At 37.5% G+C, this 18,214-nt stretch overlaps 1 protein-coding gene across 5 annotated transcripts in view; it reads right to left on the bottom strand.

Moving 5' to 3' along the window:
- RAP1GDS1 (Rap1 GTPase-GDP dissociation stimulator 1) overlaps window positions 1-18,214 on the bottom strand; it is a 167,587-nt gene that overhangs the window by 102,115 nt on the left and 47,258 nt on the right. For 3 of the 5 annotated variants that reach the window (XM_060654592.3, XM_060654591.3, XM_060654593.3), the window contains exon 3: window positions 3,130-3,252. In XM_060654592.3, the coding sequence (XP_060510575.1) occupies window positions 3,130-3,252 (123 nt within the window). Of the gene's footprint in view, window positions 1-3,067; window positions 3,253-18,214 lie in introns of those variants that run through there. The other 2 variants (XM_060654595.3, XM_060654594.3) reach the window with 2 other exon arrangements.

Below are 18,214 nucleotides of genomic sequence, written 5' to 3'. Positions count from 1 at the left end.
CTAAAGTATTACTAGAAGCAACCTATAGCAGCAGAGTTATCATGAAACTGTGACAAAATATTATAATGACTGATATTAAAAGTAAGATCACAGAGGAATGGCAATCCACAAAAATTTACTATCCAAAATTTCTGAATCTATGCTAAAATTAGTATGGAAACTCATTCTTAAGAGAAAAGGCTTTTGTGGATGGAGCTGGAGTGTATTATGCTAAGTGAAGTAAGTCAGAAAAAGGTAAGTACCATGTGATTTCACACATTTGTGAAATTTAAGAAACAGAAGAGATGAACACATAAAGGGTCAGGGGGAGGGAACGAGAGCAGGAAACAAACCAAGAGACTCTGAAAGATAGAAAACAAACTGAGGGTTGATGGAGGGAGGTGGGTGTGGGATGGGCTAGATGGGTGATGGGTATTAAAGGAGGGGACTTGTTATGAGCACTGGATGTTGTTAAGTGATGAATCACTGAATTCTACTCTGGAAACCAATATGCACTATACGTCAACTAACTAGAATTTAAATAAAGATTTGAGAAGAAAAAAAGAGAGAAAAGACTTTGAGAAAATAACTGATTTCTGGAAATCTATACTGTAATTCTCACTAAGTTAAAAATAAACCATGTGATCTTAAAAATCAAGCTGTATTGGGGTGGCTAGATGGCTCAGCTGATCAAGCATCTGACTTCAGCTCAGGTCATGATCTCACAGCTCGTGAGTTCGAGCCCCACGTCAGGGTCTGTGCTGAAAGCTCAGACCCTGGAGCCTGCTTCAGATTCTGTGTCTCCATCTCTCTCTGTCCCTCCCCTCTCACACTGTCTGTCTCAAAAATAAACATAAAAAAATTTTTTTTTTCAGTTAAAAAAGAAATCAAGCTGTATTCCATCTAAGAAGATTCACATAGTGGTTGGTCTAGGTTAACAAACAACATCTGGAAGGGTTCCATTCTCAAACTAGATCTGCTTCTGGAGTTCTTTGTTGCCCCAAGGCAATCTATTCAGAGCAGTTCAAATCTGTTTGAAGTACACTAAATACTCCCAAACCACTAGGAATCTGAACATTTATGACCAGCTCAACTACAAAGCACAGCATAGTGATTATATATGTACAGTAGCTGAGACATGACATAAAACAATAGGTGGCCAGTTTTCAGCTAACGGCCAAAAAATGAGTTACCAATACAGAACCCCATTGGAATTTGAAAGACATTTTGAGAACTCCTAAACAAATGAAAAAATTTCATGGCAATTTTTTTGGCAACACACATGAACAAGTTGTTTCACTGGGCCCCAAACAACACACACCAGTATTTTACATGCCACCTGCTCTACTGATTATGTAAATGAAGCCAGAATTTTTAAAACTTCTTAAAAGTATAATATATGCAAATTACTAAAATAAAAGGCCTAAAAATAATATCAAATTTTGAGAATCCAGGCACACTAAAGACATGACATTAACTAAAGCCCTTATACTTAAAAACAGCTTTAAGAAGTCAGTGTTCTGGGGTGTCTGAGTGGCTCAGTCAGTTAAGCGTCTGACTTTGGCTCAGGTCATGATCTCATGGTTCGTGGGTTCAAGCCCTGTGTCAGGCTCTGTGCTGACTTCTAGGAGCCTGGAGCCTGCTTCGGATTCTGTGTCTCCCCCTCTCTCTGCCCCTCCCGTGCTTGCACTCTGTCTCCCTCGTTCTCTCTCAGAAGTAAATAAACATTAAAAAAATATATATTTATTTATTTATTTTTAATTTTTTTTAACGTTTATTTTTGAGACAGAGAGAGACAGAGCATGAACGGGGGAGGGTCAGAGAGAGAGGGAGACACAGAATCTGAAACAGGCTCCAGGCTCTGAGCAGTCAGCACAGAGCTCGACACGGGGCTTGAACTCACGGACAGTGAGATCGTGACCTGAGCCGGAGTTGGACGCTTAACCGACTGAGCCACCCAGGGGCCTCTAAAAAAAAAATTTAAAAAGAAGTCATGTTTTTCTCAAACTGAATTAAAATCATGTGCAAATATTTCTGCTTAAATACAATTCTTCCAAAGAATCTCTCACTGGACATAAACCACATGTAATAGGATGGATTAGATATCATATAATCTAAGTCTTGCTGTCATTGTTGTTTTTTCATAGTATTCTTATGTGGAAAATTAAGAAATAGATGTGTCCTGGGGCGCCTGAGTGGCTCAATTGGTTGAGTGACCAGCTTCTGTTCAAGTCATGATCTCATGGTTCATGAGTTCCAGCCCTGCACTGGGCTCCCTGTTGTCAGCACAGAGCCCACTTCAGATCCTCTGTTCCCCTTTCTCTCATCCCCTTCCCTGCCTGCACTATAAAAAATAAACAAATACTAAAAAAGAAAGAAAGAAAGATGTCCTACATAGGTGAGTGCAGAAAACAGAACATACATTCCAACTGCACTGTTGCAGTTAAGAGCCAAGTGCCAATATTGGTAGGATAGGTTTAGACTATTTAATAAAAAAAAAAAAAAAAAAAAAAAAAAGGGAAGTTTATCTGGGTATAATACACACCAACATATAATACACTGAAAAAGGTAAGCTGTCCTGTGACAATTAAGATCAATGACTCAGGGGTGCCTGGGTGGCTCAGTCGGTTAAGCATCCGACTTCGGCTCAGGTCATGATCTCGCGGTCTGTGGGTTCGAGCCCTGCGTCGGGCTCTGTGCTGACAGCTCGGAGCCTAGAGCCTGCTTCAGATTCTGTGTCTCCCTCTCTCTGACCCTCCCCTGTTCATGCTCTGCCTCTGTCTCAAAAATAAATAAACATTAAAAAAAATTAAAAAAAAAAAAAAAAAAAGATGAATGACTCAGTGGCAAGCTCAAGAATCCTATTACCAAAGTAATAAATGACACAGGTACAGCAGGGACTAGCAGTACTTCCCTTTAATTCTACCCTGAAGGAACAGAATAGTAAATGGGAAATGTATGAATAGAATAACTATAAGTATAGTCATTTTAAACAATTACATGGGAAAAAAAGTCAAAGAAAAGAGAAATAGAAAGAAATGGACAATGTCTAATCTACAAAATTAAAACATAAATTAATAAAACATACTGACAAGTGAGGTGTAAAACTGAAGATGTTCCCAGCAGAAAAGTTCTTGAGGAAAACCTCACCATTTTTGGCTACTTCTGCTATGATGTTAGCTACTTTGGCTGTGCAGGAAGACTGTGGAATCAAAAGACTTGCAAACAGCTGAAGTATTCCACTTCCTTGGATTTTTTCACTTGTTTCCATATCTGAAAGAGATACAAAGAGCTTTAAGGAAAATCTTCAACACTAATACTGACATTATCTACAATAAAGTCTTCCAAGAATTTCCACCATCCATAATAGAAATTGCTTCAGTATATGTTCAAGTGTATATATATTTATACAAAAGAAATATATTTATAATTTTCAGTTCAAAAAGCTGCTTTTACCTTAAGTTTTTGTTTGCACAAAATACTTTATAATACAATGTTTTGTCTACCTACAGTCATATTATAAAGGAATCCTTTCTGAATATACACCACTGGCATACCAAATCTGCTTTTCAATGTTAGTTCCAACCTGGTCTATTTGGACTAGCAAGGCCTTTTTTTCTACTTCCCTTCTGAATTCTTAACAGCATATCTTTATCTATATAATTTCTATGGTTTCCTACAATGTTATAGCAATTTTTTAATGACAATTAAATGAGCAAATCATTCACCTTATGTCATTTTATATGGAATCCTATAGAGGAGACCATATAGTTCCAATACTATGTTTTTCATATAACTCATTCAAATAACTGCTCATGAAGAAGAGAATGAGCAGCAATAAGGCCATGGTATTCAGAACTCTATTTGTTGATACAGAAATTCAAGAGTTCCCTTTTTCCCTTCTCTTCTTTGTTAAAATACAAATAGCCTTTCTATGAAACCAAGCTACTTCACTTTTTCTTAACATGTCACTGAAAGCATGACCTGTTAAAAGACAGTAAGAACCTGGAATGAAGGAACTAAAGAAAAACTCAAGGAAACAAAACTTAAAATCATTATTTGATTCTGATCAAGGAAGAGGAATGGCATGTGTTTAAAGACAGAGAATTAAAAAGCTCTTTAAAACGTTCAATTTAAATTTAGTCCTCTGTATCCTTTATATCCTTAAAAAAAAAAAAAAAAAAAGGTAGACTTCTCATTATCTTTAGCCAGACTACTATTGACATTGTAACTACACTCCTTTCAAATGTTTGTACAAATAAGAGAGAACTCTAAAGATTTCTTGTTAAGTAAATGGCAGCTGATATGATCAGTAGGAAATAGGAAAATCATTTCTTCAAGTTTATTTATTTTGAGAGAGTCTGTATGCACATGCTCACAAGTAAGCAAGGGGCAGAGAGGAAGAGAGAGAAAGAGAGGGGGAGAGAGAGAGAGAAAGGGAGGGAGAGGGAAAGAGAGAATCCCAAGCAGGTTCTGTGCCATCACCACACAGCCCGATGTGGGGCTCAATCTCAAGAACCATAAGATCGTGACCTGAGCCTAAAGCAAGAGCTGGACACTTAACTGAGCCACCCAAACGCCCCAGAAAATCATTTTTAATAGAATAATTTGAGAGTCTACCAAAAAATAATGTATTTCTTTATGGTAAGTGCTGACTGTTTAGTACAGTGTTTTTCAAATTGTGGATCCCAATGCCCATTAGGAACTCTGGCTTGGTGAACAAGAACCAGTATTTTCTTAAAAAGAGAAACAAAAGGGGAGCCTGGTTGGCTCAGTAGGTTAAGCATCCGACCAGCTAAGGTCATGATCTCATGGTTTGTGGGTTTGAGCCCTGCATCAGGTTCTGTGCTGACAGCTTGGAGCCTGAAGCTTGCTTTAGATTGTGTCTCCCTCTCTCTCTGCCCTTTCCCAGCTCGTTCTCGTTCTCTCTCTCTCTCTCTCAAAGATAAATACTTGGGGCACCTGGGTGGCTCAGTCAGTTGAGCGTCCAACTTCGGCTCAGGTCATGATCTCACAGTTTGTGGGTTCGAGCCCCGCATCAGGCTCTGTGCTGACTGCTTGCTCAGAGCCTGGAGCCTGCCTCAGATTCTGTGTCTCCTTCTCTCTCTTCCCCTCCCCCGCTCACGCTTTGTCTCACTCTGTTTCTCAAAAACAAATGTAAAAAAAAAATTTTTTTTAAACCATACTTTAAAAAAAGAGAGAAACAAAAATAATATCTGCAACAACAAAAGAACAGAAAAAAATTTTGCCCATAGTGAGGTAAAAAAGTGAAACTCTGGTTTGAACCATGTGTATGCAGACACACGTGTAACTGTACGTGTATGACTGCTCTCTGCAAAATGCATTTCTAATTATAGGTTCTGGTCAAAAAAGTTAAAAACCACTATTCTGTGCACTCTTTGACTACAGCGGATTCTGAGCTAAAGAACCTTAACATTCTCTTAACATCATCAGGAGAACTGTGAAATGGTTGAAGAAAAGGAGAACTGTATGGAAAATTGTACTTCCATGGATTTATTATCTTAAAAAAAGTTATGCGCAATTGGTTATATGTGTGTGTGTATTCACCTATGATATCAGTACTACAGATCAAGTAACCAAGGTTATTCAATGTTGAAACTCCACCCATGCATTTCCTGTTGCTACCATAAACCCAGTACATTTTCACACATCTGATACTATTTTAGCTTCTTATATTTTATATACTACAATAAAAAGGATATTGTGGGGATACCTTAAAACAACCTCAGTTCTTAAGTGAAGAAACAGAGCCCTGAAAGATGAAGTAAAACTTGTCTAAAGCCACTAATCATAAAGCATAAACAGCAACTTCAGATGCTGACACTAACAAATCAACATGTGTCTTATCTGGCATCCACTGGTATGTTTTTCTTAAAGAACACTTACTTGAGCATGAATAGGGGAAACCTGTTCTTTTGTGTGCAGTTTCTTACTAAGTTTCTTATAATTCAGATTATTACAAACATAAACTACCCATGATGGGACTTAAACACAGAAGCTGCCCTTTGAGCAAGAATATTTATAAAATACAGTGTGATGTTTTGCTTTTATTTTGTTTCTTGGACTAAAAAATAAGTTTTTAAGGTACTACCTGAAAATTGGACACCAAATTTCCACTAATTGACTTTTTTCCCCAAGAAGCCAAAAAGAACTGAACTCAATTTGCCATATTAAAATCCTCCCTTTTCTGACCATTGTTACCAGAAGATGTACATCCCCAGAATGCTGGGACACGCTGCCCTAGGGGTCTTGTCCCACCATCTGCTGGTGCTGGGATGACAGCAAGAGTCTGGCATAAGGCGTGAATCACAATTAGATGTGACGCTGAGGCATTTGTGTGTGTGGAGGCGAGCAGTTAAGTGCAAATCACTCATACGTGTCTCATTTTAACCTTAACTGAAAGAATGGCTTAGCATCAGAGCTGAACTATCAGGGGCAAAAATGAAAACAAAACAATACAAAACTCTTACACTCTGATGAGACTTGCCACAGATTACAATCCAAGGAATTGGGAAAATAGTTTGCACTAAAACGAATGAGGATTTGGGAATAGTATTTTTTTAATGCTATTGTCAGAGAAATAAAAGGGAAAATGTAATCTGTTTTTTTTCACATAAATCTGATTTACAGTTTAGAAAAATCTTACAGGAATTCTATTAACCTGCTAGCATAGGATTTCTATGTAAGTTTCATTTTAAATTAAACAGCTGGGAATTATCTTCTTTCCTTAGGCATAAAAACATAAAGAACCAAATATTGCTTACCACTAAAATGCCACTGTAGAGTAAATAATTACAAAGTTTGAGCCTCATTTCATATATACTTTCTGCACTGGCCATCTACTGTATCTCAAAATGTATATTTATCTGTGAACGAAAAGATGTTCTCAGATATCTGTGAGTACTCTTGAAATAATTTTAAAAGAACATTAAGAAATAGTCGGCAGTTAGTGTTTGCAATCCAAATGATTGGCTACCTGTAAAGAAATCATGCACTGTGGTTGTGAGTCTTAGGAAAAAAAAAAAAAAAAAAAAGGTAGACTTTTCATTATCTTTAGCCAGACTATTACTGACATTTTAACTACACTCCTGGTAAATGTTTGTGGGAATCAATTCAACATCTTCCCCCCCGCCCCCTTCACATTTAGGTGTGGTCATAAAAATGCTTGACTATGCCTACAAATTATAGGCAGCTGGCAGTCCTTGAAGTTTGAAGGACCCATATATGAAGGACAATTGCTACTTTAAGTAATATCTGGGGGGAGCTACTGCAAGAATCACATCCATCACAGTAGCCTTTGCAGTTATGCAAGCACTCATTCTGTTCCTGCAGTCCTATGTCCACACTCCACATGACCTCCTGATGGCAAGGAGGCAACTTAGTTATGAAACTGCCAGTGATAGAAAGAACAAGAAAAGCAGGCAACTGGATTAGAGAAACTTGAAAGAAGAATAAATCAAGGAGCCAGGCTACAATGCCAATAACACACAATGCCTTAGAGGAGAAGTTAAAGAACTACCTGTAGAACTTCTCAAGGCCAATAACCTGGTAGAAGAGTAGGTGGAATGAGAAGGAACTCATAATTCCTTCTACAAAGTCCAAAATTCCCAACAAAGCTGCAAAGTAAATACATTAAAGTAACTGGGTTTACAGTTAAACACCAAGAGGGGGTGTTCAGGTATGTTACTAAGATAAGCTGAATTTATGGTGTTATGTCAGCAGATAGACTACATGAGAATAAATTAACGGCATGCATCTGATAACCAATTTATAGTAAACTCCAAGTTAGAAAAACAAAAATAATGACTGTTATTAGTATGACTCTATAGGATTAAAAATGTACCTAGATTAGATTAAAAGTATTGATTTAGAGTAATAAAAAAAATGTGTGCAATTTTACTTAGAATTATGGGAAGAATAAAGAACTGGTATCTTTATATTACATGTCCAAGGGAGCTTTATGACTATGAAGAAAAGATTCAGATTTGGGATTGACTGCAAGGACCAAGAATAGGACTCATGACCCAAAGGGCCAGGGAACTCAAAGTTCCCTGGGGAACTATGTATTTCTCAAGGGGTAGATTTTTAGAATAAGGTGTAACAAGAGACCTGGCCCTGTGCCTAGGCCATCTGACCCAAATGCAAGGCATCATTGATTATTACCACATAGACAAGTCCCAAATCTTCTCTTCTTTTATTCAACTGAAAACAAAGCATTTGCACTTGGATATGCCATAAATACCTCAAATTTAACATTTCCAAAATTAAATTTACCCTTTTGCCATTAGATTCATACTAGTCTCTATCTCAGTGAATGGCAGGAAACCCATCTAAGCCAGAAGCTCTTGAATGATTATAAATTTGTCTCTTTTACTAAATGCCTTCCTATCACCTACATTTAATCAAAAACACAGGCTCCACAGATTCCATCTCACCAGCATCTTTTGCATCTATCCTTTGTACATCCATGTTACTTCAGGTTCTCAGTTCTGACCTTTATTAAATCCAACAGCCTCCTCAAGAGTCTCCTTAACTCCAGCTCCCATCCTCCCCCATCTGTCATCTACAATGACACCAAAATAAACTTCAGGAAATGTAAATTTCATGTCACTCCTCTACTGAAATCTTTAAATGATCCACCATAACATTTAATGAAATAGTGAAGCACATCTGTCATATTTCCCAACCGGTCTCCCAACTCTTGCATTGACATCCTACATGCTAGTCACACTAAATTACTTGTAGTAAAACAAATTAACCTTATTTTATACGTCCTTACTGCACATGTTTCCTCTCTGAAATGCCACCCCACCATTTTAGGTTATTCCTACTCAGACTCAGTGTTTTCATTTAAAGATGCCTGACTGAAAGTCCATCAATCTTTCTAATCATATCTGACCAGCATAACAGCTACTTTAAATTTGTATTGAGAGCATTTTTTAAATTTCAAAGCAATTTCAAAGATATTCTCTCATCATTTTTAAAACAGTCATGTAGAACTGCATTACAGGTTATGTTTTTCTAATATTACAAGTAAGGCCACATAAGATTATATTGGAAAAGAAAAAAGAAACCAGTTTCTCTGATTCCCAGTCCCCTACTCTTCCTACCACAACTCATTCAGATATGTGGTGATAACAATACTTTGACTAGATTTACCAGTTATTATGTGAGAAATATTTTAAAAATTTTTTAATGTTTGTTTATTTTTGAGAGACAGAGACAGAGTGAGCGGGGGAGGGGCAGAGAGAGAGGGAGAGAGTGAGAGTGAATGAGTACATGAATGGAGGAGGGGCAGAGAGGGAGGCACAGAATCCAAAGCAGGCTGCAGGCTTCACGCTGTCAGCCCAGAGCCCGACACGAGGCTCGAACTCATGAACCATGAGATCATGACCTGAGTTGAAGTTGGACGCTTAACTGAGCCACCTGGGCACCCCAAGAAATATTTTTATTTGACATATTTTGCAGTAGTAAGAACTGAAGTAATAAAAGGATATACAATATTTTGAGATAAAATGAGGCAGTAATTGAAGGAAAGAATGGGAACTAAGTATAGAGAAAGCAAAGCAGGTTTAAAACCAATTTAAAACACATAAGAGGAATGTATGCTGGCTTCAGAAGATTAAAGTAAGAGCCTGACAAATAAGAAATTAATGTTCCTAAAAGAAAATGGAAATATATGAAGTGGGGAGTGGGGAATGAATAAAACAGTTTCTTTCACTGGTGAGAATCTTTTTTTCCTCCAGTAAGGATTTTAAGCAAATAAAAGGACCATGAGATGCGAGAAAATGTATGCAGTCATGAAAAGAAAGAGGGCAGAACAAAGACCCATTTACACAATGACTCACCATCAGAAACAGGTCTTACTAAAAGAGTAAGTTGTGACAGTCATTTTATAAAATTACAACAAATGATTCTGAAAGTCTTGCAGTCATTTCAACTCCAGGGATAATGTAAGCTGTGGGAGTGGGAGAAGTCATGTGTTTGGAAATCTCTGCAAGAAAAAGCCAGGATATCTACTAGTTTGATTACTTTAACATTACCACTAACTAGGTCATAAAACAGTTGCTAAGAAATTAAGAGTTCTGTGGTTAAAAAATAAAAGAAAGATATTTACTGAGAAAGTAAACACCAGGAGGAAGTGTTTTCATGATTGCAATAAAAGCAGAGTATATAACTAGAATTGTTCACTTAAAAGCTGAAAGTACTGAAAATATGGTTCCTATAGTAAATATGGATTTCTTCATTGCAAATTAAGAGTATGAGGTTATAGTAAAACACAGTGCAGCAATATTTTCAGTAAATGACACATCTCCACTCTAAGTCAAATACTTTAGGTGAAACCATAAAGAAAGCTAGAGATTTGACATCTGTAGGATTCAGGATTCTTTAAAGTCCTTAATTTGTTAATGTTTACTGTAAGCATATAACAGGAGTATATATTCTTTCTCAAATAAACAAGTCATTTCTTAATGGAGCATCATAAAAAAAAAAAAAAAAAAAAAAAAGAGTGATCCAAGAAATGCACTTAAGGAAATAATACTTAATGCAAACAAGTCAACTTGAAGCAAACAAGTCAACATGATGTAAAATTTACTCCACCTTTTCAGGAAAACAAACAGCAAAAAAGTATACAGAAAAGGAAAAAAGGAGTCACTTAAAATTGACATTACTGTAACCTTGGACGAAGGAGAGCTGAATGGCTCACATTATCATCTTTAATTAAGATTTAATTAAGAAATATCCAACAATAGATACTACCATTGTGATCTAGCCATCCAAAAGAACATTATGTAATCATTAAAAACATCATTTAAAAATATCTGACATCATAAGCAGATGCTCAAAAATAAGTTTTTAGGGATGCCTTGGTGGCTCAGTCAGTTAAGCATCCGACTTCAGCTCAGGTCATGATCTCGTGTCTCGTGAGTTTGATTGAGCCCCACGTAAGGCTCTGTGCTGACAGCTCAGAGCCTGGAGCTTGCTTCGGATTCTGTGCCTCCCTCTCTCTCTGCCCCTCCCCTGCTCACACTCTGTCTCCCTCTCTCTCTCAAAAATAAACAACAACAACAAAAAAGCATTTTTAAAAAAGTAAGCTATGCTTACGTGGCATGATTTCAAATTTTATAAAATAAAAAAATTACAATAAAAACATTTTCTGTATTTTCAAGTTCTATACCATATGCTGGCATTATTTTATAAACAGAAAATCTATTTTAAATCTGTACATATCAGGACATACTGTAAATAACAGAAACTACTACATACTCCAATTTATGCTCCAACAGAGGAATGTACTACCCTACAATTTGCACCATTGTAAAATGTGAAAGTATAGTGAGCTTCATGAATGGTTTCCTGCTCCTGCTGCATTCCTCTGAGCTCTCCTCAACTCTCTTCTTCTGTGTGTTGACATTATCAGACTAGCCCATATCATGGAGGAAAAATGGTTGTACCAGTTTCAGGTCTTACTGAAGAGCAACACAGAAGTCTTCTCTCCCCACACCGCTCCTCCCTGCCTCAAAAAACAAAACAAACCCCAAAAGTACCATGGTTCACCCAAACTGAACCGATCTGAATTAGTTATTTTGGCCAGATCCATGCCATGCCATGCCATGCCATGTATTGATTAGTTTAGGCCTGAACCAATTTCAGCAAATAGCCCCTATAATCTTGGGAGTTAAATTTCATGGCTTCCCCAAAGGAGGAGAGCTGTCTAATGAGAAAAAGAGGGGAAGATGGGGAGAAGAATTTAAGTCACAGTAAAGAAAAAGGGGAAATGAAGAGACACAGGGCATAAATGAAACAAAGAACTGACCAAGATTTGTAGTGATTTACGACTGCTCTATTAGAAAGAAGAAACAAACCCAAATAAAATTATGTTAGCTTAGGTAAAGTTGAAAAGTTTTTAAAGTTTTGTGGGAGGAAATTATAATTTTCTTTCAAGTATAGTCCTAGAGAATAGGAACTAAGTTATCAAGCAAAGCTCAAGATACAGGGCTCCAGTTATGGAATGAGTAAGTCACTGGAATAAGATACAGCATAAGGAATACAGTCAATGATATTATAATAGCCATGTAACAGGACAGATGGTAGCTACACTTTTGGTGAGCACAACATAATGTATAAACCTGTCAAATCACTAGGCTGTATACCTGAAACTAATGTAACATTGTGTCAGCTATACTCAAAATAAAAGTGAGGGCGCCTGGGTGGCTCAGTCAGTTAAGCATCTGACTTCAGCTCAGGTCAAGATCTCTCGCTTTGTGAGTTTGAGGCTGGCATCAGGTGAGCTTGAGCCCTGCTGCAGGTGAGCTGGTGCATGCTTTGGGTGAGTCCCTCTTCTCTCTCTCTCTCACTCCCTCTTTCTGCCCCTTGCTCACTTGTGCCCTCTCTCTCTCAAAACAAAAACAAAACAAAAAAAAAAAATTGAGTGAATGAAGAGTGAGAATAAGAAAGCAAAAGAGAGGGGCGCCTGGGTGGCTCAGTCGGTTGGGCGGTCGACTTCGGCTCAGGTCATGATCTCGCGGTCCGTGAGTTCGAGCCCCGCGTCGGGCTCTGTGCTGACAGCTCAGAGCCTGGAGCCTGTTTCGGATTCTGTGTCTCCCTCTCTCTGACCCTCCCCCATTCACGCTCTGTCTCTCTCTATCTCAAAAATAAATAAACGTTAAAAAAAAATTTTTTAAGAAAGCAAAAGAGAAGATATTACTAATCAAGAAAAAAAATTGATGTTAATTTCACAAAGATTAAAAACACTTCAGAACAGATGACCTAATGTTGAAATGATAATCAATTTTATGTAAACTTTTGGCAGAAGTTTTTAGTTATTAGGGGGAATGAGTGACTAGGCTATATGCTGTGACACAGGAATAGTTGACTATAATATATTTTAAGTAAATTCTTTATTTTAAAAAGTGTGTGTTAGGGAGACTGGAGAATGAAGTGCTATGAATGGAAGAAATACCAAGCCAAAGCACTTCAAAAAAAATAACAAAAAAGACTGTCAGTTGAAACAATAATTGCCGGGGCACCTGGGTGGCTCAGTCAGTTAAGCATCCGACTTTGGCTCAGGTCATGATCTCGCGGTTCATGGGTTCAAGCCCCATGTCGGGCTCTGTCTGTGCTGACAGCTCAGAGCCTGGAGCCTGCTTCAGATTCTGTGTCTCCCTCCCTCTCTGTCCCTCCCCTGCTCATACTCTGTCTTTGTCTCTCTCAAAGATAAATAAACGTTAAAAAAAACCCAAACAAACAGTAATTGTTACAGAATAAGTCATGAGAGACTTTCAGAGACCATAAATGATTTTATATTTGTTGAGAGACATCAAGAACAAGGGTAAAGAACAATTGGCAAAATACTGATAATCCTATTCAAAATATGTCTAGTACTACAAGTGCATGAATCATTTTGAAAGAGGTGAATCAAGTAAACTTTTCCAAGTAAATGTTTCCAATATACTCTGGCTACAGTAGGAACAAAAAACCCCAATACTAAACTCCGAAAAGAGAAACAGACTTCAGACTACCATAACCTACCAAAATTGGGGGTAAGTTATGCGTTGAAATTACTGCTGATAAAATAGTAACTAAATAGCTCTTAAAATACACACGAGACTGAAAAGCTATCAGTAAACCAACAGACATTACACATCATTAAATGAAAGCTGTGAGGAAACATGTGCCATGTTACTTGAGAAACTTCTTTCCTTTCCTTAAAGAAACCTTATATAAGCTTAATGAAGGAGCAGGATATCACCATTACAAATATGTAAGTTACATTATTAACATTTGTAAGTCTTCCTCACCACTCTAAAGAAAATTACTAGATTCATGCACTGGCTTAGCTTTAAATACTTAGTAAATACCTACCCTGTGCTAGGCAAATGGCTAACAAGACATATAGTCTATACCTTGCCCTCAAAGAGTATAAAAGAAGTTATATGATTTTGATAAAAATCCCACAGCAGACTTAATGTACAGAGGGACCAAACTCAGTGTAGACTTCCATTTGTCTAATCTTCATAATATTTGATGATTATCCATCATTTTAGAACCTCATTTCCTGCAGAGAATTACCATTTTCTGTACCCTACTCCTTTGTAAGTCCATACTGAAATGGAAGGTATTACAGACCAAGCTAGACTAGGCAGAATATTTACTCAAGGTGGTTAGAATCAGGGTTCAAGAATACAGTAGATTTCACAGTGGAAGTAACAGAACATATCAGGAGGTCAGTTATCATCACTAGGATCTTCACCATCCATTTCCCTCTCCTTAACCCACATACAACTTTTGTAGCCACTTAAGTTTCCATGATAGCTTAGAGCATAAAGACACTAGTTTGGCTTACAGAACCTTGCAGATGTCAGAACACTCTTCCAAGTACAATATTTCAAAATGGTCTTCTACCTCAGCCCTATGCTCAAAAACAGCTCCAACTCTTCATTATCTACCACACTTACTCTCCCAGTCCTATCACCATAGCAACCAATTGCCCTATGACAGTAAAAGCAAGACTGGCAAAGTAACCTTGGCCCCAATTTGGAGATGTTTGTGCTCTAAAAACTTACAATGCACTTTGCAAACTGTGGGAAATGGTAATATGTAGCACCCTAAAATGAGTGCTGAAAGTTTTCCAACTTGGTCCTGGATTTACCAGGTATCATGGCACTGGAATAACTGACTAGGTCTCTGTAACACTGAAGACAAATATCAAACTGTAAAAATCCTACAAACCAACAGGGAAAGGTCCAGGCAAAATGTTCTAAGAGAGAAAGCAGGGCATCACAGGGTAGCTTACCTAAATGGTAAGAGAAAAAAGTGTGATGGAGGTTTGTTAACAGTGCCTAACCCAGAACAAAAGGGGAAACATTAGTCAAAGAAGAATTCACTCTGCTAAGCAGAGACTGACAAAAGATCATAAATGAGAAAATGGATCACAATATCCCAAGCTATATAGACAGAACACGGTAACAGGGAAAAGAATAATTGTGAGATGGCCAGTTAAAGAACTTTCCCATCCCTAACCTTCTTCAGACCTCATCTGAACCTTTCCTTACTGTGTCCTTTGGATCCCTTGACTATTGTGTACAAACACCAGTCCCTCTCCGAACTCTACCTCCCCACCTTCACTGCAGCTGGAATCCCTCTCTAGGAATTTCCTGTGAAGTGCTCTCAAGCAGATCTCAACTCTCTTCTCTTCCCCTTTTACCACAAGACTCAGAGCTTAGAGCTTGGAGCTTGAGCTGGTATTTTCTGAGCTCAAAAATATAATTTCTAAACCATTAGTCCTCTGGCTTCACTCAAAAACAATTTCTCTCTTTTCAACCCCTACCATCCAGTAAGATCGTGCAATTCTCATCACTAGTATCCTAACCCTCAAGTACACTGGATCTTTCTCTTAGGTTCTCTCTCCCCTCCAATTCCTGCCATCATTCTGAACAACTGTGAATCTACACAGGGAAGTTAATAACTTGGCCTCACATTCCCTGTCTTTAATAAATGGCCTAATTCTCCACTGCTCTGTACCAAACCTTCACACAGTAACACCCAGGGCCCTTGCCCCTTCATCCTGGAGAGTTGTTCCACAGTTGAAAGCTAGTTGAAAGCTTAAGTTTGGGAATTACTTTCTATTACAGTCTGCTATTTTATCATGTATTTTATTTCCTTATTAGGAAGCAAATATTTTTTAATCTCCCTGAAACCTCTATTCATTCAACTCCTCCTTTCTTTTCCCAATCTATCAGTCCTTTCCATGACTGACTTCATCCCTACCTACTCTGAATAAAATGATCAATGATTTCAGCAATTCTAGTATTACCTCAGTTCCCTAAAACTCTACCTAGCTATTTAACCTTGCCATTCAATCCCTGACACTGGATGAATCCAGCCATATACTTCTTCCTGCTCTCCAATTTTAAAATGTTATTAAATATGATAGCTAGTACCACAACAAATTCACATTTTACAATCTTAACGGGACCCTCAACATTGTTCAGCAATCCTTTTATTTATCCCTAGTTATTTCCCTTCCACATTTCCTAAGCCAATAATTCTAAACATCTACTATTCTATACATATGCCATATTCTCCATCATGGTCAACAAATAACTTTTCCTAATAATTCAGAGTGTAAATATTTTGTTCCTTCACAGTTAAACTTACCTATGATATTACCTATCCTTAATTCCTGCCTCTGAGAAAAAATGTCCTCCTCCTCTTTCTTCTCCTTGCCTATCCCCCAACCCTTCTTTCAAACTGTTACCATAATCTTTTCAAAACACAAATCTGATGTTTATTTGCTTGTGCTGGTTCCCTTAGGATGGTGCTATAGATTGAATGTTTGTGTCCCCCTCCTCCACCCCACCATTCAGATGTTGAAACCTAACCCCAGTGATGCCATTAGGAGGTGGGGCCTTTTGGGACATGACTATATCATAAGGGGAGTTCTCATGAATGAAATTTGTGACCTTACAAAAGAGACCCCAGAGAGATGCCTGGCTGCTTCTACTATGTGAGGTTCCAGCAAAAAGCTATCTGAATCAAGAAGCAGGTCTCACCAGACACTGAGTCCACCACTGTCTTGATTTGGACTTCCCAACCTCCAGAACTGTGAGAAATGCAAACTGGTCTTGGGTATTTTGTTATAGCAGCCCAAGCAGACAAAGACACATGTCATAAAAGTCCTTTCATAATTTGAACCCTTTACTCCCTTTTCCATTTATCATCTCTTGCCCCTTCCCTGAATGTACTTTTTTTTTTTTTTCCTGGCCATACCAAACTTTTCAGTGTCTTATTGAACCATATTTTTTCTTATCATTACTACAACTTTGTGTATATTGTTTCCTCTGCTTGGGATGTTCTTCTCATAATCCTTAAGCCCTCACCAGTACCTGGGTAAGTGCGCTGTATTTTCAAAATACACTATGATCTAAGAAGCACTATGATCCTTCTTATCAAACTCACACCTCTCCTCCAATACTCACACACAATGTTGTAATTGTTTCCAAGTTCTTAACACCTATTTGATAGTTGAAGACTTGGGAGTAGATCTGAGATCATTTAAAAAAAAATTAATTTTTACAGAGTTCCTACTATGTTGGGAATAGGAGACAAACAGGAAATGGCATATCCTCACATAAAGCTGTCTAGTAAGAGAAAGAAAGGGGCTAATAAATTATCATGATTCAATGTGACTAATACCACAATGAGGTTATGTAAAACAGATATAGTGGGAAGCAATCACAGTTCCATAAAGATCATGGAAATTTTCAATAAGAAGGTAACATTTGAGCTGAGTTTTGGAGGATAATAAAGTATTGTAAGCAGAAAAGGAGAAAAATATATTCTACAAAAAAGGAATATGTACAAGCATTACCAGCTGAGGCTAGGGACCCTAAATTTGAAACAGCAACATTCCATACTATTGGGTGATTTTATTTTATTTTATTTGGCCAACAGCTGAAGGGTACCAGAATTGGGAAGTGAAAAAGGTAGACAGTTGGTATTATCCAAGGTATGAAGAAGAGGGAGGTAGAAGTGTACACCTATAAAATACTCATTTATCCATCAAACCCAGGTGAGATGTCAATGATACTCTGAAAGACTCTTAAAATATGACTTGAATCCAGCTGTTTCCCCAGTACTTTGTAATCAGCTCTATTACATAATGTATTATATTGTATTAAAATTTATCTACCACTTGTCTGTCTAAACTCTCCAGGGCAAAGTACCAATTAATGTGTGGCGGTACCCAACTAACGCTAGTTGAATAGAATTGCCCTGCCCTGAATAAATGAAAAAGGCATACACAATTAATACACACTAAGTTCAAACAGAGGTATGTATAAACTGTTATAGAATATTAAAGATGGAGTAACCACGTTACATTTATTGATGTTGTCATAGGCACAGTTACTTCTAACAGAAAAGAGAATAGAGCTTGTAAGATTGCCTTATATTTTAAGAACTCTCCCATCAAAAATGAAGTTTTCTTGTAGAATTACCTATCACTACCTCATGCAGAGACTAAACTCTTCACTTTGCATTAGGCTAATCAGGCCTTAGATTACATGTTTTCAAAAGCAAACATATGCAAAAATGTTCTTTAAACCTTCAGAAATCATTGCAGAAAATTACCTTGCCTTTATATTATCCCTCCCACATATACACATCAGAAAGAAAAGATGATCAATCCATAACTAAGTTATTATGAGCC

Source organism: Panthera onca, chromosome B1 (assembly GCF_046562875.1).
Source record: "Panthera onca isolate mPanOnc1 chromosome B1, mPanOnc1 haplotype 2, whole genome shotgun sequence".
Taxonomy (NCBI): domain Eukaryota; kingdom Metazoa; phylum Chordata; class Mammalia; order Carnivora; family Felidae; genus Panthera; species Panthera onca.
This window is presented reverse-complemented; position numbering and strand designations above follow the sequence as displayed.